At 45.4% G+C, this 21,757-nt stretch overlaps 1 protein-coding gene across 3 annotated transcripts in view; it reads right to left on the bottom strand.

Moving 5' to 3' along the window:
• Positions 1 to 4,090: 4,090 nt before the first annotated feature.
• Positions 4,091 to 21,757, bottom strand: part of SUGCT (succinyl-CoA:glutarate-CoA transferase) — a 1,290,705-nt gene continuing 1,273,038 nt past the window's right edge. For 2 of the 3 annotated variants that reach the window (XM_088476062.1, XM_088476065.1), the window contains one exon: positions 4,091 to 4,395. In XM_088476062.1, coding sequence (XP_088332188.1) covers positions 4,232 to 4,395 — 164 coding nt within the window. In that variant the 3' untranslated portion in view covers positions 4,091 to 4,231. The remainder of the gene's footprint in view (positions 4,396 to 21,757) is intronic. The other variant, XR_015878901.1, reaches the window with a different exon arrangement.

The following is a 21,757-nucleotide window of genomic DNA, read 5'->3' as shown; positions in this document are numbered from 1 at the left end:
ACCAGAGAGACTAATGTAAAGTTGGACATATGTATATTTCTGTGGCGCAATTTTTTTTTTCACTTTGTATGGCGTGTACACGTGGTTCATGTCGTCCAGAAGAACACATATGTGCCCGTGATATGGTGTATATATACAGTAACTTGGTGAATAACTTGTGGGTGCGTGACCACTGAGTGTTCCAGGGAGGAGGCTGGCCATATGGAATTAATGTAAAGTAAAAATAAAGAATAGGGACAACCCCGTCGTGGTGCCCATATGCAGTGCCCCACTTTGCCCCAGGAGAGGACCCCCTTATGCAGGCCTCCAGTAGTGCCCCCAGTAGTGATCCCCCTATGCAGTGCCCCTTATATAGTGCCCCTAGTAGTGGTACCCCCTATGCAGTGCTCCTTATATAGTGCCCCCAGTAGCAGTCCACACCCCATGCAGTGCCCCCAATAGTGGTAACCCTTATGCAGTACCCCTTAAATAGTGACCCCAGTTGTAATCTCCCCCCTATGCAGTACCCCCAGTATTGCCCTTTTTATAGAGCCCCCAGCAGTGGTCCCTCGATGCAGTGCCCCCAGTGGTAGTCCTATGTAGTGCCCTAGTAGTAGTCCCCTCCCCCCTATGCAGTGCCCCTAGTAGTTGTCCCCTCCCCTTGTAGTGCCCATAGTAGTAGTAGTCCCCCCTTGTAGTAGTAGTCCCCCCCTTGTAGTGCCCCCAGTAGTAGTCCCCCCAGTGTAGTCCCCCCTTGAAGTGCTCCCAGTTATAATCCCTAGTAGTGGTTCCGCCTTGTAGTGCCCCCCCTTGTAGTACCCCCAGTAGTGGTCTCCCTCTTGTTGTGCCCCCAGTAGTAGTCCCTCCCTCTTGTAGTGCCCCCAGTAGTGGTTCCCCCTTTGTAGAGCCCCCAGTAGTAGTCCCTCTCTCTTGTAGTGCCCCCAGTAGTGGTTCCCCCTTTGTAGTGACCCCAGTAGTCCCCCCCTTGTAGTGCCCCCAGTAGTAGTAGTCCCCCCTTGTATTGCCCCCATTAGTAGTAATCATCCCCTTGCAGTGCCTCCAGTAGCGGTTCCCCCTTTGTGGTGCCCCCAGTAGTGGTTCCCCCCTTGTAGTGCCAGCCTCCCCCCCCCCCAGTAGACACACATAGTAAGAAAAAAAAAAACACTTACCTGAATCCCCGCTCCCGCCGTCGCCATCCACTCCTCCGTCTGTCTTTCCCGGGCCGGGCCGCTCTGCATTATGGGAGAGACGTCATATGACGTTATGACACCTCTCCCATTGCCCACTGCGGGAGCCAGAAGATGGAGCGGCTCCTGCAGTGGGCGCAGCAGCAGCTAATGAGAGTCTGACAGACTCTCTTTGGCTGCTGATCAAAACAAACACACAGCTGCCGGAGCCGGCGGCTGTATGTTTGTCACTTGTGTAGCGCTGACCAAACTCCGTCCGGTCAGCGCTACACACGCGGTGCAGTCTGTGTCACAGTGACACAGACTGCCCGCGGCCCGCATGACGCTGCGGCCCGGGGGGCACATGGCACCCTGCCCCCCGGCCCAGCCTGCCACTGCCCCTGCAACAGCATACGAACACATGCCTGCGTTTCCCCGACCACCCCCCGTTACCACCCACAAATTGCACTTCCTGTCAACCACGATGGGTCTGCGCAGGTGGGTAGTCCCCATTGCAGCGGCTAGTTTGCGCACACGCACTGCGATGTGTACGCATGTGCAGTGCAAAACAATTGGCAGATTGCTTGCATATTCGCAGTTGCATACGGTAGTGAATCAGGCCCTTAATGCGTCTGGATTTAACTGTATGTCACAAGGCAAGTAAAACCTTTGTACTTATTAATAACAAACTGTATATGACACTTCATTAAAGTACTATAGTGCATACATATTGGACATAATAACTTACTGATTTATTCTAGTGTAAACCTGGCACATATATTACTGTTTTCTTCTGGCGGAAAACTGGAGATTATATTAATCTTGCAGAGCTAGGCACATCTTGACATGTGTGCAGCTTGGAAAGCTCTGCAAAATTTGTGTCTTTGCACCTTAGTTTTTAAGGTAAAATCTTTCTTGGTGCCTACACACTAGATGATATTTTGCACGATTTGGCCAATTTCAATGCAACGGAAAGAAAAATTGTGCAGTGTACACTAACGATGCTGATGCGCGTCGTTTGTCCTCAGATCTTCACTACATGCAGGAAGATCTGGCAATCTCATTAACTATTTGCGGCATATCGTTCAGTGTTTAGGCACGAACGATATGTCGTTCCAACCTGAACAATACTGACGTCACTTGACAGCCATTTCCCTAATGACACAGATGCATGTACAGATCAGTGAGATCCGTGCATGTATCCGTGTTAAAAAAATGCATGTCAAGTGTAAAATTTTTAAAAAATGACACAACCAGCCCCGAACTTTACAAAGCCAGTCCTGGTTATCAAAATAAAGGGGACAAAAAAAAAACCGTTCGGTCCCCTGTATTTAGAACAACCAGCACTGGGCTCAGTGAGCCGGTCCTGGTTTTGGAAATATAGGGTACAAAATGTGTAAGGGTCCCCTGTATTTTCCTTAACCAGTACCGGACTCTTTCTAGAAGGGGTGTAATGCCACAGCCAGGGGAACCTTTACATTGGGTCCCCCGTCCAAAGCATTATGGATGACCGCTAATCAGCCCAGGCCGGGGATCCCAGGGGAGGTCCCAGCAAGCCTCCCCCTCATGCTGGTACTTGGAAAACCACAAGTACCAGCATGCGGGCATTAAGTGCCTGCTGGTATCTGTAGTTCACCTGCAAAAGAAATATTAAAATAAACATAAGACAAACACACCGTGACAGTAAAGTTTTATTAACACATACATGCACACTCACAATCACATGTACTTACCTAGATTCCCTGTAGCCAATCACGTCCCCTTCTTTAGTAGAAATACACGACACCTGTAATAAAAAAATTCCATACCTCACCAATTCCTAGCATAGTTCACGTTCTCTTCAGTCCATGTAGGCATTCACAGTCTTCTTAAAACAAAAAAAACGCAATGTCCCGGACCACAAACTTAGTACCATCTTCTAAGGACAGTACTACCCGAATGACCGCTCAGCCACGGCATTTCTGTATAGAAATCCCGATGCTGAGCTTTCACTGGCTGAGCGAGGTGAGCCTACGTCTGTCTCAGCCAATGAGCAGCTCCCAACATTGACTTCAATGATGAGAACCGCTAAATAACCTTTAGTAACCTAGCGATTATCACCATTGAAATCACAAATCAATGCAGCTGATTTAGCCCCTTGTATAGGCATCATCAACTTGAAACACCTGTGAACATACGCAAACACTCACCTCAGGAGGTAGTCTATTTGAAAAGTCTATTTTGGTGCGAGCTTGGAAATTTTCTGAGCGTGTTTGAAAACTCTATTCTTGGTTTAATTGCATGTTGTATTGTTTTGTAGGTTTGGCCGATGGTGTATTTGGTAGTGTTTTTTAAGTTCAGTTCAAGTGAGTTTTGATGTTCATTTCCTGCAAGTTTGCATGTGCTTGTCCTTAGTAAATTTGTGAGTCGGGAAAACAGGCTAATCTTGCCCAAACACGATTCTTAGTAAATTTACCCATAGCCAGGGGTGTATCTATAATGGGTGCAGGGTGTGCGGTGCACACAGGCCCCCGGGTTCTGGGGGGGCCCGCACCGCACACCCTGCACCCATATTACTTAAAACTCTCCGAGGTCCCGCACTGGGTGTCAGCGCTGTACAAAAAGCCAGAAATATGGCCACCGCATTTTGCGTCTGCACAGTAGACTCCGGGCACACTGTAGTGTCCAGAGTCTATTCGTTCTCCGGTGGCTGGCCAGCTGCGTTAGTAGGCTGCCGGCCGCTGGGAACAGAGGAGGAGACCAGAGACAGGGAATGCACACGGTCCCACTCCTATCTAAAGACACCGCCGCCCATAGGTGTCATATAACTGCAGCCACAAATAGTATAGTAGCTACCAGATTAATTGATGACTCCAGCTCATCACAAAACAAAGTATTAACTTTCTCTATTTCACCCACAAATTCTTCCTAAAATTGAAAGAAAAGACAAAATTGACAGTGTACATTTTTTTTATTAAACATCAGTGAAAAGCATAATTTGAAACCAAAAACTTTGGATTAACATATGTCAAAGATCAGTAACTAATTATTGTTCTTGTAGAGCTGAATACTACAAAAGCCTAACTTTATTAATGTTCTGAGTGACATCATTGGACCTCATTTTGAAAAATTGTCTTCGCTTTCAGCAGTTCAGAGATATAGTTGTCTTCATATCCTAATATGCTTTTCAAAACCTCAGCTGTCTGCTGCCCTATGACAGGAGGTGCCCTCGGAACGGCCATGTTGAAATTGTTGAATCTTACAGCAGGACCTACACATACAAAAAGAACAGTTGTTATATTTTATCACTAACATTGTAAAATGCATTATATTTCTTTTCTGATACTACTGAGATAGTAAAACAAACATGATGTACAGTAGTGATTACAGGAGGATCTCTGATCATTTAATGAGGCAAAATGGATACCAGAGCAGGAGCTAGCATAAATGGAAACAGGGGCTGGCTGGCAACTTTTAGCCTGGGGGCCAAATGCATGCAGGCGACCCTGGCAGAGGGGTAGCGTGTAGCCAGGGTGCACGAAGAACATGCGTGCTACGGTGCCACCCCCCCTCAAGTGTTCCAGGGAGGAGGCGGGTCCATATTGGATTAATGTAAAGTAAAAATAAAGATTAGGAACAGCCCCATCGTGGTGCCCATATGCAGTGCCCCCCTATGCCCCAGGAGAGGATCCCCTTATGCAGGCCTCCAGTAGTGCCCCCTGGTAATGATCCCCCTATGCAGTGCCCCTTATACAGTGCCCCCAGTAGTGGTCCCCCCTGTGCAGTGCCCCTTGTGCCCCAAGTAGTAAGCCCCTTATATAGTGCCCCCATTAGTGGTACCCCCTATGCAGTGCTCCTTATATAGTGCCCCCAGTAGCAGTCCACACCCCATGCAGTGCCCCCATAGTGGTAACCCTTATGCAGTGCCCCTTAAATAGTGTCCCCAGTTGTAGTCTCCCCTCTATGCAGTACCCCCAGTATTGCCCTTTTTATAGAGCCCCCAGCAGTGGTCCCTCGATGCAGTGCCCCCAGTGGTAGTCCCCTCCCCCCTATGTAGTGCCCCTAGTAGTAGTCCCCTCCCCCCTATGCAGTGCCCCTAGTAGTTGTCCCCTCCCCTTGTAGTGCCCCTAGTAGTAGTAGTCACCCCTTGTAACAGTAGTCCCCCCCTTGAAGTGCCCCCAGTAGTAGTACCCCAGTTGTAGTCCCCCCTTGAAGTGCCCCCAGTTATAATCCCCAGTAGTGCTCCCCCCTTGTAGTGCCCCCCCCAGTAGTGCCCCCAGTAGTGATCTCCCACTTGTAGTACCCCCGGTAGTGGTCTCCCTCTTGCAGTGCCCCCAGTAGTAGTCCCTCCCTCTTGTAGTGCCCCCAGTCCAGTAGTGGTTCTCCCTTTGTAGTGCCACCAGTAGTCCCCCCTATGTAGTGCCCCCAGTAGTACTAGTCCCCCCCTTGTATTGCCCCCATTAGTAGTAGTCCCCCCTTGCAGTGCCTCCAGTAGTGGTTCCCCCCTTGTGGTGCCCCCAGTAGTGGTCTACCCCTTGTAGTGCCAGCCTCCCCCCCAGTAGACACAAGTAGTAAAAAAAAAAAATACTTACCTGAATCTCCACTCCCGCCGTCGCCATCCGCTCCTCCATCTGTCCTTCCCGGGCATTATGGGAGAGACGTCATATGATGTCATGACGCCTTTCCCATTGCCCACTGCAAGAGCCGGAAGATGGAGCGGCTCCTGCAGTGGACGCAGCAGCAGCTAATGAGAGTCTGACAGACTCTCATTGGCTGCTGCTTACAACAAACACACAGCTGCCGAAGCCGGCGGCTGTGTGTTTGTCACTTGTGTAGCGCTGACCGAACTCCGTCCGGTCAGCGCTACACACGCGGTGCAGTCTGTGTCACAGTGACACAGACTGCCCGCGGCCCGCGGCCCGCATGATGCTGCGGCCCGGGGGGCACATGGCACCCTGCCCCCCGGCCCAGCCCGCCTCTGAATGGAAAGGATATGTGAGATGGAAGACAATGCAAAGTGGGTTTATGACATAAGGACACATCAAGAAGGATCTGTATTTTTTTTTAAAAAAGCATAAAACCAGCTAAACTCACACATTTTTTGTTCCTATGCTATTATTAACCTCAATAACATTAATTTCCAAGGTTGGATGACTATGCTAAGTGACACAAGTGGGCGGCACAAACATGTGGCCCATCTTGGAGTGACACTGCAGTGGCAGACAGGATGGCAGTTTGAAAAACTAGGCCCCAAAGAGCACATACTGAAAAAACAAAAGAGGTGCAAGATGGAATTGTCAATGGGCCCTCCAACCCACCCTTATGTTGATTAAACAGGACATGCACACTTTAACAAACCAATCATTTCAGCGCCAGGGTCTGCCACACAGCTGAAATTATTGGTTCATTTGGGCCCCCACAAAACAAGCTGGCAATTAATCTGTACCTGCATAAACTTGCTCTATAGAGGCAAGGTGTCATCCTCATCCTTTGTTGATGTACGTGCAGCTAATGCGCACACAAACACAGAAAAATAAACACTTATTAAATGTTTACATTTTTGTGGGGCACTTTGGGGGTTACACCGCCCTTCAACAGACCAGCCGGCCCTTGACTTATGACACAGGCGCACGCTTGGCGTTGCTACTTTGTTGATGCACGTGCGGCTAACGCGCACACAAACACAGAAAAATAAATAATTTTTAAATGTTTTAATTTCGTGGGGCACTTTGGGGGTTATACCACCATTCAACAGACCAGCTGGCCCTTGACCTATGACACAGGCGCATGCTTGGCGCTGCTACTTTGTTGATGCACGTGCTGCTAATGCGCACACAAACACAGAAAAATAACCATTTTTTTTTTGCACTTGGGGGGAGCACCCTTGATGGACAGAGCATCCCCTGGAAAACACTACAGCACCCCTTTAGGACTACAGTGACACAGCTCCTATGGACAACACAGCTTTTATGGGAGAACAGCACTGCACAACACAGCCCAGCCAGCCCCTATGGACTTTGGACACAGCCCCTATGGATAACAGCAGCACCAGCACAGCAACCCCCATCCTCCCTCTTCACAGTCCACAGCCGAAGCGAATAATGATGCCGAAGCGGGGACCTTTTACAGAATCCAAAACCCGTATGAATCCGACAGCGGGATGATGACGTTTTGCCTCGATTTCAGTTCCGAGCCAGGCGGGAAATCCAGAGTCTGACTCGGTTCCCATATCAGATCGAGGGGGCTCGGGGGGTTCTGATTTCTAAAATCCGGACCCACTAATGCCTAATATATACATATATATATATATATATATATATATATTTTAGGGGTGAGCGGGTTCGGATTTCTGAAATCCGAACCTCCCCGAGCCCCCCCGATCCGAGGCCGATCCGAGTCAGGCTTGACTTTTCCTGCCTGACTCGGATCTGAAATCGAGGCAAAACGTCATCATCCCGCCTTCCGGGTCTCGCGGGTTTTGGATCCTATATAAGGTACCCGCGTCGGCGCCATTTTCTCACTCGGCTGTGGACAGTGAAGAGGGAGGGTGGGAGTTAGGGCTGGCTGGGCTGTGTAGTGTAGTGTTGTGCTGTGCTGTGCTGCGCTGTGCTGCTGTTGTCCATAGGGGCTGGCTACTTCAAAGTCCATAGGGGCTGGCTGTGCTGTGCTGTGCTGCTGTTGTCCATAGGGGCTGTGTCCACTACTTCAAAGTCCATAGGGGCTGGCTGGACTGTGTTGTGCAGTCAGTTGTCCATAGGGGCTGTGTCCACTCCAAGGTCCTGTGCAGTGTCCCAGTCCTAAAGGGGTGCTGTAGTGTTGTCCAGGGGGTGCTCTGTCCATCATGGGTGCTCCCCCCAAGTGCTAAAAAAATATATATTTTTTCTGTGTTTGTGAATTGTGTGCGCAGTAGCCGCATGTGCATCAACAAAGTAGTGCCAAGCGTGCGCCTGTGTCATAAGTAAAGGGCCGGCTGGCTTGACCGTTAAAGGGTGCTGTAACCCCCAAAGTACACTCCAAACCAAATAAAAAAATATTTTCTGTGTTTGTGAATTGTGTGCGCAGTAGCCGCACGTGCATCAACAAAGTAGTGCCAAGCCTGCGCCTGTGTCATAAGTAAAGGGCCGGCTGGCTTGACCATTAAAGGGTGCTGTAACCCCCAAAGTACACTCCAAACCAAATAAAAAAATATTTTCTGTGTTTGTGAATTGTGTGCGCAGTAGCCGCACGTGCATCAACAAAGTAGTGCCAAGCGTGCGCCTGTGTCATAAGTAAAGGGCTGGCTGGCTTGACCGTTAAAGGGTGCTGTAACCCCCAAAGTACACTCCAAACCAAATAAAAAAATATTTTCTGTGTTTGTGAATTGTGTGCGCAGTAGCTACACGTGCATCAACAAAGTAGTGCCAAGCGTGCGCCTGTGTCATAAGTAAAGGGCCAGCTGGCTTGACCGTTAAAGGGTGCTGTAACCCCCAAAGTACACTCCAAACCAAATAAAAAAATATTTTCTGTGTTTGTGAATTGTGTGCGCAGTAGCCGCACGTGCATCAACAAAGTAGTGCCAAGCATGCGCCTGTGTCATAAGTAAAGGGCTGGCTGGCTTGACCGTTAAAGGGTGCTGTAACCCCCAAAGTACACTCCAAATAAAAAAATATTTTCTGTGTTTGTGACTTGTGTGCACTGTAGCTGCACGTGCATCAACAAAGGAGCAGCGCCAAGCGTGCGCGTGTGTCCCATAAGTAAAGAGCCGACTGGCTCATTTCTTAAAGGGTGGTGTAACCCACAAAGTGCACTACTCTCCAGCAAAAATAAAAAAATATTTTCTGTGTTTGTGTGCGCCTTAGCCGCACGTATATATCAATATAACATAAATGGAGGACCAAACTTTCTCAGATAAAAATAAAATAGAGAAAGATCAAGAACCACTTCCTCCTAGTGCTGTTGCTGCTGCTGGGAGTTGTTCATCATCCCAGAGAGGAAGTAGGAACACCACTACTTTTACTAAACATTTGACCCTCCAACAGTCCCTAGTGATGAGGATGAAGTATGACAGCAGTCATCCTGAAGCAAAACGTATAACTGAGGCCTTGACTGCTATGTTGGTGTTAGACGTGCGTCCGGTATCCGCCATTAGTGCAGTGGGATTTAGACAATTGATGGAGGTAGTGTGTCCCCGTTTCCAAATCCCATTTAGATTCCACCTGCATGCTCAAAGCAGCAGCGACAAGCGTGCGTCTGTCTGTTAAAGGGTGGTGTAACCCTCAAAGTGCGCTCCACAAACAATAAAAAAATTCTTCTTTTTTTTCCTGTCTTTGTGAATTGTGTGCGCAGTAGCCGCACGTGCATCAACAAAGTAGTGCCAAGCGTGCGCCTGTGTCATAAGTAAAGGGCTGGCTGGCTTGACCGTTAAAGGGTGCTGTAACCCCCAAAGTACACTCCAAACCAAATAAAAAAATATTTTCTGTGTTTGTGAATTGTGTGCGCAGTAGCCGCACGTGCATCAACAAAGTAGTGCCAAGCGTGCGCCTGTGTCATAAGTAAAGGGCTGGCTGGCTTGACCGTTAAAGGGTGCTGTAACCCCCAAAGTACACTCCAAACCAAATAAAAAAATATTTTCTGTGTTTGTGATCTGTGTGCGCAGTAGCCGCACGTGCATCAACAAAGTAGTGCCAAGCGTGCACCTGTGTCATAAGTAAAGGGCCGGCTGGCTTGACCGTTAAAGGGTGCTGTAACCCCCAAAGTACACTCCAAACCAAATAAAAAAATATTTTCTGTGTTTGTGAATTGTGTGCGCAGTAGCCGCACGTGCATCAACAAAGTAGTGCCAAGTATGCGCCTGTGTCATAAGTAAAGGGCCGGCTGGCTTGACCGTTAAAGGGTGCTGTAACCCCCAAAGTACACTCCAAACCAAATAAAAAAATATTTTCTGTGTTTGTGAATTGTGTGCGCAGTAGCCGCACGTGCATCAACAAAGTAGTGCCAAGCATGCGCCTGTGTCATAAGTAAAGGGCTGGCTGGCTTGACCGTTAAAGGGTGCTGTAACCCCCAAAGTACACTCCAAATAAAAAAATATTTTCTGTGTTTGTGACTTGTGTGCACTGTAGCTGCACGTGCATCAACAAAGGAGCAGCGCCAAGCGTGCGCGTGTGTCCCATAAGTAAAGAGCCGACTGGCTCATTTCTTAAAGGGTGGTGTAACCCACAAAGTGCACTACTCTCCAGCAAAAATAAAAAAATATTTTCTGTGTTTGTGTGCGCCTTAGCCGCACGTATATATCAATATAACATAAATGGAGGACCAAACTTTCTCAGATAAAAATAAAATAGAGAAAGATCAAGAACCACTTCCTCCTAGTGCTGTTGCTGCTGCTGGGAGTTGTTCATCATCCCAGAGAGGAAGTAGGAACACCACTACTTTTACTAAACATTTGACCCTCCAACAGTCCCTAGTGATGAGGATGAAGTACGACAGCAGTCATCCTGAAGCAAAACGTATAACTGAGGCCTTGACTGCTATGTTGGTGTTAGACGTGCGTCCGGTATCCGCAATTAGTGCAGTGGGATTTAGACAATTGATGGAGGTAGTGTGTCCCCATTTCCAAATCCCGTTTAGATTCCACCTGCATCCTCAAAGCAGCAGCGACAAGCGTGCGTCTGTCTGTTAAAGGGTGGTGTAACCCTCAAAGTGCGCTCCACAAACAATAAAAAAATTCTTATTTTTTTTTATCTTTGTGAAATGTGTGGGCTGTAGCCGCACCTGCATCCTTAAAGCAGCAGTGACAAGCGTGCGTCTGTCTGTTAAAGGGTGGTGTAACCCTCAAAGTGCGCTCCACAAACAATAAAAAAATTCTTCTTTTTTTTCCTGTCTTTGTGAATTGTGTGGGCTGTAGCCGCACTTGCATCCTCAAAGCAGCAGCGACAAGCATGTGTCTGTCTGTTAAAGGGTGGTGTAACCCTCAAAGTGCGCTCCACAAACAATAAAAAAATTCTTCTTTTTTTTTCTGTCTTTGTGAAATGTGTGGGCTGTAGCCGCACCTGCATCCTTAAAGCAGCAGCGACAAGCGTGCCTCTGTCTGTTAAAGGGTGGTGTAACCCTCAAAGTGCGCTCCACAAACAATAAAAAAATTCTTCTTTTTTTTCCTGTCTTTGTGAATTGTGTGGACTGTAGCCGCACTTGCATCCTCAAAGCAGCAGCGACAAGCGTGCATCTGTCTGTTAAAGGGTGGTGTAACCCTCAAAGTGCGCTCCACAAACAATAAAAAAATTCTTATTTTTTTTTCTGTCTTTGTGAAATGTGTGGGCTGTAGCCGCACCTGCATCTTTAAAGCAGCAGCGACAAGCGTGCGTCTGTCTGTTAAAGGATTACATCGGTGACAGCATCCAAGTAGGCATGTCAGACAGTCCGTACCTGTACTGGCAGGAAAAAGAAGCAATTTGGAGGTCCCTGTACAAACTGGCTCTATTTTACCTGAGTTGCCCCCCCTCCAGTGTGTACTCCGAAAGAGTGTTTAGTGCAGCCGGGAACATTGTCAGCGAAAGGCGTAGGAGGTTGCTTCCACAAAATGTGGAGAAGATGATGTTCATAAAATGAATTATCAACTCTTCCAGGGAGACCAGCCTCCAGAATGTACAGAGGGACCTGTGGTTGTGGATTCCAGTGGGGACGAATTAATACTCTGTGAGGATGAGGATGTACACAACACTGAAGAGGGTGAGGAATCGGTGGATGAGGAGGATGAGGACGACATCTTGCCTCCGTAGAGCCAGTTTGTGCAGGGACAGATTAATTGCCAGCTTGTTTTGTGGGGGCCCAAACGAACCCGTCATTTCAGCCACAGTCGTGTGGCAGACCCTGGCGCTGAAATGTTTGGTTTGTTAAAGTGTGCATGTCCTGTTTATACAACATAAGGGTGGGTGGGAGGGCCCAAGGACAATTCCATCTTGCACCTCTTTTTTTTCTTTGAATTATGTACTGTTTGGGGCCTAGTTTTTCAAACTGTCATCCTGTCTGCCACTGCAGTGTCTCTCCTAGATGGACCACGTGTTTGTGCCGCCCACTCGTATCTCTTAGCATAGTCATCCAGCTACCTCGGTGCAACCTTTTGGATATAAAAACACTATTGTGAGGTGTGAGGTGTTCAGAATAGACTGGAAATGAATGGAAATTAAGGTTATTGAGGTTAATAATAGCATAGGAGCAGAAAAACACACAAATTCTGTGATTTTAGCTGTTTTTAAAAAAAAATACAGATCCAAAACACAAAACCCAGAACCCAAAACACAGAAGGGTGGTTTTGGCAAAACCAATCCAGATCCAAAACACGAAGAAAGATCCAGATCCAAAACCAAAACACAAAACACGAAAAGTGGCTGGTGCACACCCCTAATATATATATATATATATACATATATATATATATATATATATATATATATACATAAAAAAAGATTAATATTCATACATGGGAAATACAAAACTGTTTAATTTATTTCTCAAAAACACTTCTGAAGTTTTATAGGAAATGATGCACCTAGTTATGTGGTTTAAGACTGACCTCTGATATCAATTACAGTTGGAGATACATTATCCCATATACAGTCTCTATTTTTTATTTGTTGTTTTAAATGATATGAACACAAATAAAAGTAATTCCTTTAGATGAGACATTGCAGAATGATATAATAAAGAGCAGAAACCTGTAATAAAATCTCTCTTGAGAACTCTTCAAAAGGCTCATTGTACACCCGGCAACTTCGCTAGGACCGTGACAGTTTTGAGGTCATTTAAAACAAGCTAAACTGTTTGCCTGTGGCATTTTAGGTAGACTCTGCCAAGCAAACTGGTCAGGCCTTAGAACTAATCAATCACCTTAAAGCATTTTCATGGTAACAATTCTGTGGTTTGTGTTTTATTAGGTCACAAAACTATTCTTGAAACTTTTTCAACAGTGTTATTTGTTTGCAAACTGCCCAGACAATAATACAATTCAATGCAGTCTAGCAGTGAATGTACAGTATGTAAGTTGGACACATCTAATGCGGTGGAAACAAGTGAATATTAGATTAACCTCATTAGCATGAAAGCAACTTAAGTAGAAACATAAACAAAACCAGCATATACACAAATACGGAATGATCTGTGGACGCAAGCAAATAATAACTACTATCTAAGGCGATAATAAGCAACAAGTTATAAATTATATTTTAAACATATTTGCTTCTATTCACCCAAATACTGAATGTGTTGTTTCTGTGGCAGTAAGTAATGCTATCTGATAAACAGAGAACACCTTTGTAAAGGAGCCTGGTCAGCAAAGCAATAAGAACGAAAGCCAATGCGGTTTCTGCAAAATATGTTTTACAGTCATACCACGGTATAAAACAACTTTGTTACTGAGAACCCCCATGGTAGACCTCATTCCCTGAAGTCATGAATACTGTTGATGCAATGAAGAATAAGCTATATTATAGTGAAAGACTTCTCTTTTATAATAAAAAAAACAGCTTGCGTTTTCAAAATAATTGGAAAGAAAATGTTGTAAAAGTTTTAACTTTATATTAAATGTTTAATGCTAAATAACATATTATCTAAGCAAATACACTTTTACCAGTTACCAACTGTTGTGTGTCTAAATTGGAGCAGTTTATAGAGAAGGGTCACCTAAATATCAATATTATAGACTATAAGGGGTTAATTTACAAATAATAGTGTATTGCTGAGTTTGCATTCCCGTGTGAGTTTCCTCTGAAGGCAGACCCGCCAGCAAAAACACGATCCCACACAGATATAGATGGCACAACCTGAAGTCAATTGACCATCGAACAAACCCGCGAGTACTTTCCATAGACAGGAATACAACTGCCCATGGGATCAGGAGAGCGGTTTGTTTTTTCTCCAAAGCCCCCTGGATGTCCACCTGGAGACAGGGACTGACCAGCACCATGGAGTAGGTAAGTATGTAGTGTGAGTGTACCTGAATGGTTAAAAAAGGGTTGACATTTAATATCAATTATTCAATATCAGTGTGTCTTGTCTTTTTTTTATATTTTCTTTACAGTGGTGGTACAGATTTCAGCGGGTGCACTGCTTACTGATTGCCCTTGCTGGGACCTGTGGTTCCACTGTTACAAACAATATTTTGTACTATTTATCACACATTAACCCTGCACCCACTACCACCAGGGGTGCAGGGAATAGCCTCAGGCTTCACCCCAGCCCTGGGGTATCTTCGGGTGGGGGGACCCCTTTTTTTGGGGAGCCCCCATTTTCCAAGGAATACGGGTGACTAGTTTGGGGCTGGTTAATTTGATGGCAGGGGGACCCCGTGATGTGTGTCTCTCTATTATGGCATTACCCCTCAGCTGGTTAAGTCCAGTGATAGTTACTGGAAATACGGGGGAACCCCACGCCATTTTTCCCCCATTTTCCAGTACCAAAAGCTTTTTTAGGGGGCGGGGGACTACATGCTGACTTTTTCCTGTTTTTCAACGTTTTCCTGTTTTTTCTAGCCTGTCCAGATCACACTGATCTGTGCAGTGCTTCAGCATAACTCGCAGTTCAAAAGCAGGTCTATTGATTTCCGCCCAATAACACTGATTTTGCACACAACCAAGCAGACCAACACCATCAGTATCACAATCAGTTATCTAAAGTCAGTCAAACACGATTGTTAGTAACTCCATGATTTGAAGTGCACAAAATGTATGCGAATACCAGCATTACCCAACGTATCTAGGCTTGGCCAAACACGATTCTTAGTAAATTTACCCCTAAGACTCACCAGAATATTACAGGTTTTTACATAAAGGAGACAACTATTGTCAAGAAAGAAATTCAAAGATAAAATGCTGATAAAAATTGGACAAAATGTTGGATAAAAACAAAAATAAATGAAGTTTTATAATAATACAATTTGTATAACAAAGAGGGATATTGCTAAATAAAATAAAACTGTTCTACAAATTATAGTTTCCATCTGATATTTAATCATTTTGGTAGGATTAGCTTATATACCTGTACATCAAAAAGCATAATACACAACACCGTTTACTGGCCATGCAAATTATAAACCAACATTTGAATTATAATGTATCCTCACTTGCATATGATTTTACCTATTGTGCAGAAAAGACTATGGCGTCTTAATAAAACTGCTATTGCCATATTGTAATCAGCACTACTACTGAACTGTGGTGTACAAACCAGCAGCATACTGAAATGCAATAAGGTGTTCAGCAATGGAAAACTGGAGTTCTGCAGGACCTGCTGTTTTCAGCAATGTATGGCAGTTTCTGGGAAGGAGCAGAGCAATTTCCATTTGTGCCAAATTGATGTATGCTGGTAAAGAAATAGTATGACAGTATAGAATCAGCGGATCTGCAATGTTAAAATTAAAAAATAAATAGATAAATAAAAAAAAAACAACAGACATCATACAACCTGACAAAATCTATAAGCAACCCCACTACCAGCCATCTGGGGCTGATTGCCATTATAAAATTGAACCACGAGTGTGGGATCATAGGGCCTGATTAAGAGATGTACGCTATGCACACAGCAGCGGCAGGAGGCGATGCCTGTGTTCTGAGTAAGCCTAAGCTTACTCAGAATGACCCCCAGAACTGCTCAGATGTGGCCAGGAAGTTTGCGTCGGAAGAAGCGGAACTCTCATCACGCCCACAAAACTGAGGTGTCACTCCTCCCACAAACGGCCGCAGCCTGTAGACCTGCGACCAGGGCCACAGTGGCATTACAGCTCATGTGCACTGCGTGTATGAAAAGACCAATACCATTCGACTTGTACTCAAACCATATGCGTACAAGTCTGAATTGGGTCCATAGCCTTCAGGCTCCTAAGCTAAGGGCTGGTGTCTGTATTATATGGACACAGGTGCAAAACCAGCCTCCAACTAGTTGTAGTCAGCACCGTGATGGACAAGCACTGTGGCTATTTCAAATCCCCCTTTATGCTGTGCGGGTCTAGGTAAAAAATTTATAAATTAGATCCAACCCAATTTTGTTTCTGCAGAAAGCTGTATATAAAGGACAAAGGGATCTTTCTTGCAAAAAAAAAAATGATGTATCCTACCTTATTTTTAAGTCTAAATTTGATAAAATAATGTTTTAGAATTTTATATATTTAAAGGAACGCAGCAGTCTAAGGCAACAAAGCTCAAAACAATCATTTAGGAGAATTTTTTTTACATATACCGTAAGATTTCTCCAAACAACAGAAGCTGGTCTGTGGTTACTGTTATCAGCATTTAAGAAAGTGGATTTTTTTTGACTGGTACTGGTGTATTGTAAATGTTACGCTACACAATAGGAAAGGAATATACTGTAAGCAAAACTGCAATCTAAAAGATTGACATACAATTTGACCATTATAATTTTGATGCTTGAAGTTGCTTTGCAGAATAAAAAAATAATGTAATTAGTAAATATATATATATATAGCGGTAAGTCCTATAGTGGACAAAATCCAGCACTCCTTTTTAGAAACAGTAAGAAAAAAGCTTTTTTTATACTGTTTCTAAAAAGGTGTGCTGGATTTTGTCCACTATAGGACTTACCGCTACAAATCATGTGATCCGTGCACCCCAGAATAAGTTTTGTGTGCGACCTAACCTTTTTTTGTTATATATATATATATATATATATATATATATATATAGGGAAATGGCCCTGCTAGCACCCTTAACTGGTTCTGGCGCCTGGGGCATGTGGTCCACCGGGTCAGCCCTCGCTACGCCCCTGCATATACTATGCAAGCAATTCGTCTTATTTATTCACCATAAATTTTGTTGCAGTATAAACATATAGCAAATGCTGCAGTAAACTTACAGTAGGTCATTGTTTAAAGTCAGTTGCTGCAGTACAAGCAGTCAGTAGACAATCTGAGGGGCATTTCTGGTTATTACAGTAGATAAAACCTTCCTTATTCTCGCTCGCAAGGTTATCTATCCTAATATAAAAAAGTGAGTTTATCTAATATTGATTAAGTCACGTATTATGGGCTTCTTCTTCAACAAACAAGACCTTTTTATCGGTATACCCAATGCTGCGTTATTACATCTGCAACCACTTCCAATTAAATGACACTACTTTGAGCAAATGATTCAGTCAGATGTGTCTCTGCAATGTATTCCCATTTATCTGTCACTTTAATTAGACCGTTCAATGTATCTGTCTGGTATTTAGATTTAATCAAAAACTTCTATGCTTACATAGGTAATGTACACACTACTTTTTTGGGGGCAACCTCTCTACAATAGACTACAATGAATACACAACTAGTCATTTTGGAACGGTCCTACGACATGTCCGGGCCCCCCCCCTGCCCCTGTCTCCGTACATCTCCATCCACGTTCCCTCCTCTGTCCTGCCTTTGTCCTTGCTCCGCCCCTGTCCCAGTTATTCTTACCCTCCTCATCTGTCATGTCTCAACAGCAGTGGGGGGCTTTAGAATTAAACACTCTTCTATAGATTTTTGTTTGCTTGTTTTTCTAAATGTCAATAATTATAATGGATGGACCCAGCAAGTCTAAGTAGAAATGACTGGACTTGGATGTTTAGACCAGGGGCGTAACTAGGTACAGTATATGAAGGTGCTATAGAAAAAGTTTGGAATTGCCCAATGTACCACCCAAAGGTGAAAAATGTATATAACACATGTAACTTTGACAAGGAAGATGGGCCACCCTAAGCTCTGGGCCCCATAGCAGCTGCACCCCTTGCACCTATGGTAGTTACGCCCATGTTTGAGACCATGGCACAAGAGAGGCCTGTGTACAACAGCATGAACTGTGTGGCTAATCAAAGGGGCCTGTCACAGTATACAATCAAGATGAGGAATGAGAACTAGAGATGAGCGGTTCGATTTGGCTCGGATCTTCCCGCCAAGTTCGGATCTCATAACGAGGTAAATCATCATCTTTCAGAAACAAAACGTCATCTTTGTCTGTGAAAGATGACTTTTGCCTTGTTCTGAGATCCAAACTTGGCAGGAAGATCTGAGCTAAAACCGAACTGCTCTGCAATACTGGGAGTTCACAGTTTGATCAGAAGTAATCTGTACTCTACTGACTTCTACTGATCTGTTCTTTTACTGTTGTCTAAACTAGTTACAAAGGGAATTTGCAGAATTTGCTGCATTGCAATATAGTAAACAGTTATACTCTTATAACTTATGCCATTTTGCTCAATTATACAGAACTAAAATAGTCAGCTGCTTATAATGGAAAATACTGTAGCACGGTATTACCCAGTAACAGTACAAGAGCAATTGGGCTTCTGACAAATACAGATGTGTCCTCATACACCTACTGTAGCCTCAATTCGCCATACAGCGCAAAATGCCCGATGCAACTGAGCCGCTTCGAGAGGCACCGTCTTTTTGCATCTTATTCACAAGCAAGATACAGCAAAACACCACTCATATACTAGAGATTGTAAGCTCCCTACTGTCTCACAGCCCTCTTCTCTTGCACTTCAATGACAGTCTTCACCTTCAGAGCTGTACTGTGTATGGAGAATTGTGTTGCTAATTGTTACTTGTGTTCTGTTTATATTTTGGTTACTGTATTGTAATGTAATGTTCTGTGCACCTTTTACTGTATGTACGGCGCTGCGGACCACTTGTGGCGCCCTATAAATAAAATTTAATAATAAAGAGATGCTGGGCTGCAACTTTAACCACACAGGAATACTGTACATTTTAAACACATTAAAAGTGACAGATGAAGAGGAACTTGGCGTGAGAAAAACCTGCGGCTGCTGCATCAGAGCACCTCGTACACAGATCCACACTCAGTCGCACATTAAATTGATAAGTGCAATTTAGCAGAGTAGTTATGTCACTTCCAGTTGTTTCTGTTACGCGAATAAGACGCACATTTTGATCGAGACAAATCCTTGCCATGGCCAAGTCGCCCAGGAGCTGGCACACCGAGTGGGGCTGTTTGGCACGACTGAAGCCAGTGTATGAGGTCATCTAAAAATTTAGACTACAAATTGGTGCCTTATCCTCTACACTTTGTTGTGGTCAGAGATAGTTGCTGTTACTTGGTGCTAACATTTTCTGCAGTGTTAAAAGTGGCAGCAATAAGGCTACACCACATGAGAAGTATTGATCTTTTCAATGTTTGTGATTGATCAGATTTGTCAGCGCCATTGCAAATGAATGCAGGCCTGTGCAGATTTAGACATATAATGGATAATAAGCAACTGACGTTACCTGATTGATAAAATGGGCCAAAACTGCACAGTGGATCATTTATTATTATTATTATTATTATTATTATTATTATTATTATTATTATTATTATTATTATTATTATTAACCCAGTGGTGCTTCATATCTTAAACTGTTGCTCAATCAGTAGACAGAAAACCATCATCATCATATATAGCAAACAGCTTTGTATGTTGATGAGTTATCAGTGAGATATAGACCCAATATTGGGGTTGATGCTAACTATGAATGCATTTGCAACCAAGTTTGCAGACCTACAATGTATTTACTAAAACAATATGCCACTATGGGCTTGGTTCAGCTGCGGACACAGTAGCTATCGCAGCTGCTTACAAGGTAGCAGCTGTGATAGCTCTAATGTGGTAATGCATCAGGAGGTGTATTGCCTTTTGCATGCATTACTGATCCGAGTTGCGTTCCAGAATGCAACATCAGATCATTTGTGATGCCTTCGGCCAGCTAAGTAACCCATGGGGTCACGTAAGCCGGCCACCGCAGATGCTGAACAGAAGCCAGGATATCTCTGTCAGCCAATGGAGATCCTGGCCCTGTCACTCCCCTCACTGGTGACGATCGACTGCTGAACTGCCAGCGAAATCACAGCCCCGTACTGCACATGCGTAGAACAAGTCCAGCGCATGCGTATATTCCTGGACATCGGGAATCTGCATTAAATAATCAACTGCGCCCACAGCTGAATCAGGCCCTATGCGTATATGCAAAGATATGTGTTTGAAAACATTTTTCATGGCAAAATAAACTTTGCTATTAGGTTTAATTAGTATAAAAAGATAAAACTCAAATACAGTAGTTATTCTCTTTCACGTGTACAAATTGAAAAAATAAAACCTTGCTACAATACACGCAAAAGTACCTTCTATATTAGCTTCAGAGGTAAATCTGGAATCAGCCAATCAGAAGATGTCGTTATTAGGGCTTTCCCTGTTTCACCCACTCCTGCTCTGCTCTAACAGGCAGAGCAAAGCTGTGAGGTGGCACCTGTGATCAGCCTTGTGTGTCTAAATAGACCAGCATCTGCCGGCAGTGTCGCAACTTCATCCCAGGTGCCCGGAGACAAGATAAATGTTGGTGGCCCACCCCCCCAATTAAAATTTACCACTCCCTCAGGGCCGCCGTCAGGGGCGGACTGCCGGGCCCGGAGAGAGCAGGTGCCCGGGTGACAGCAGTGTAGAATATATGAATCGATGGCCGGGGAGACACAGCGCCACCAGCGGTATTTGAAATATGGTGCCGGCCACAAGACATTGCAGCGCGCGGACAGGCAGCCAATCAGGAGCAACCATTGTGGCCGCTCCTGATTGGCTGCCGGTCCGCGAGCTGTGATTGGCTCACGGGCAGCATCATATTTCAAATACCACCAGCGGTGCTGTGTCTCCCCGGCTGTCGATTCATATATTCTGCGCTGCTGTCTCCCAGGCCCGCTGAAGAAACAAGGTAGGAGTCCCTGCCCTGTGCCCCTCCACCTAGTACAGCAAGCCTTTCCTGCCCTGTCCCCCTCCCCAGTCCAGCCTTCCCTGCCCTGTGCCCCCCAATTAAGGTCCAGCCTTTCCTTCCTTGTGCACCCCTAGTCCAGCCTTCCCAGCCCTGTGCCCCCAATGCCCATCCTGCCTTCCCCACCCCAAACTTTGAGAAGTTTTAAACTGGGTTATGCACATTTGACATCCAACTGCCCTGTGTAGCTCCTCCCATAGCTTCACCCATCTCTGCGCCATCCCCCGGGGGGGCCCGGCTTTCTATGTCAGTTCCGGGCCCTACGATTTCTGATGGCAGCCCTGGCCACCACTTCTGCTCCTCTGTCCTCTCCCGCGCAGCTCTATGGGAGAAACGTCATGACGTCTCTCCCATTACCACTGTGGGAGCTCCGCCCGGCTCCCTCCATGGATAAAGCAGCTACTGAGAGTCTATCTGACTCTCATTGGCTGCTAAAACAAACACATCACTGCCGGCACCACCGACGATGTGTTTGTTACTGATCGGCGGGCAGGGGCGGTTTCTGTTTACTCAGAAACGCACTCTGCATGAGCGTCGGGTGCTCAGGTGGGTCACAGCGGTCACATGCTACGTGACATCCATGACCTCTGGCAGCAGCAGGTCATGGAGGTGGAGCACAGATCAGCGGCACTCCTTCTCCATGCAGCTCCACCTCAGCAGTGCCCGAGACAGCCGGGTAACAATGGAGCCAGGAGCCCCCTTCAGGGCTGGCGCCCAGCGGCAAATTACTCCATTGTCTCTGGGAGTTCCGCCACTGTCTGCCGGTATCTCAGTTTACAGCACAGAGCAGCAGACCAGTGTCACAGAGCATAAGCCCGGTGATCAGCTGACTGGAGTCACAGAGAAGATCACCGGATCACTGATCAATGGTCCG

Source organism: Taudactylus pleione, unplaced genomic scaffold, assembly GCF_031769625.1.
Source record: "Taudactylus pleione unplaced genomic scaffold, aTauple2 ptg000181l, whole genome shotgun sequence".
In the NCBI taxonomy this organism is placed as follows: domain Eukaryota; kingdom Metazoa; phylum Chordata; class Amphibia; order Anura; family Myobatrachidae; genus Taudactylus; species Taudactylus pleione.
Note: the sequence above shows the minus strand (reverse complement) of the source record. Positions and strands in the feature narration are given on the sequence as shown.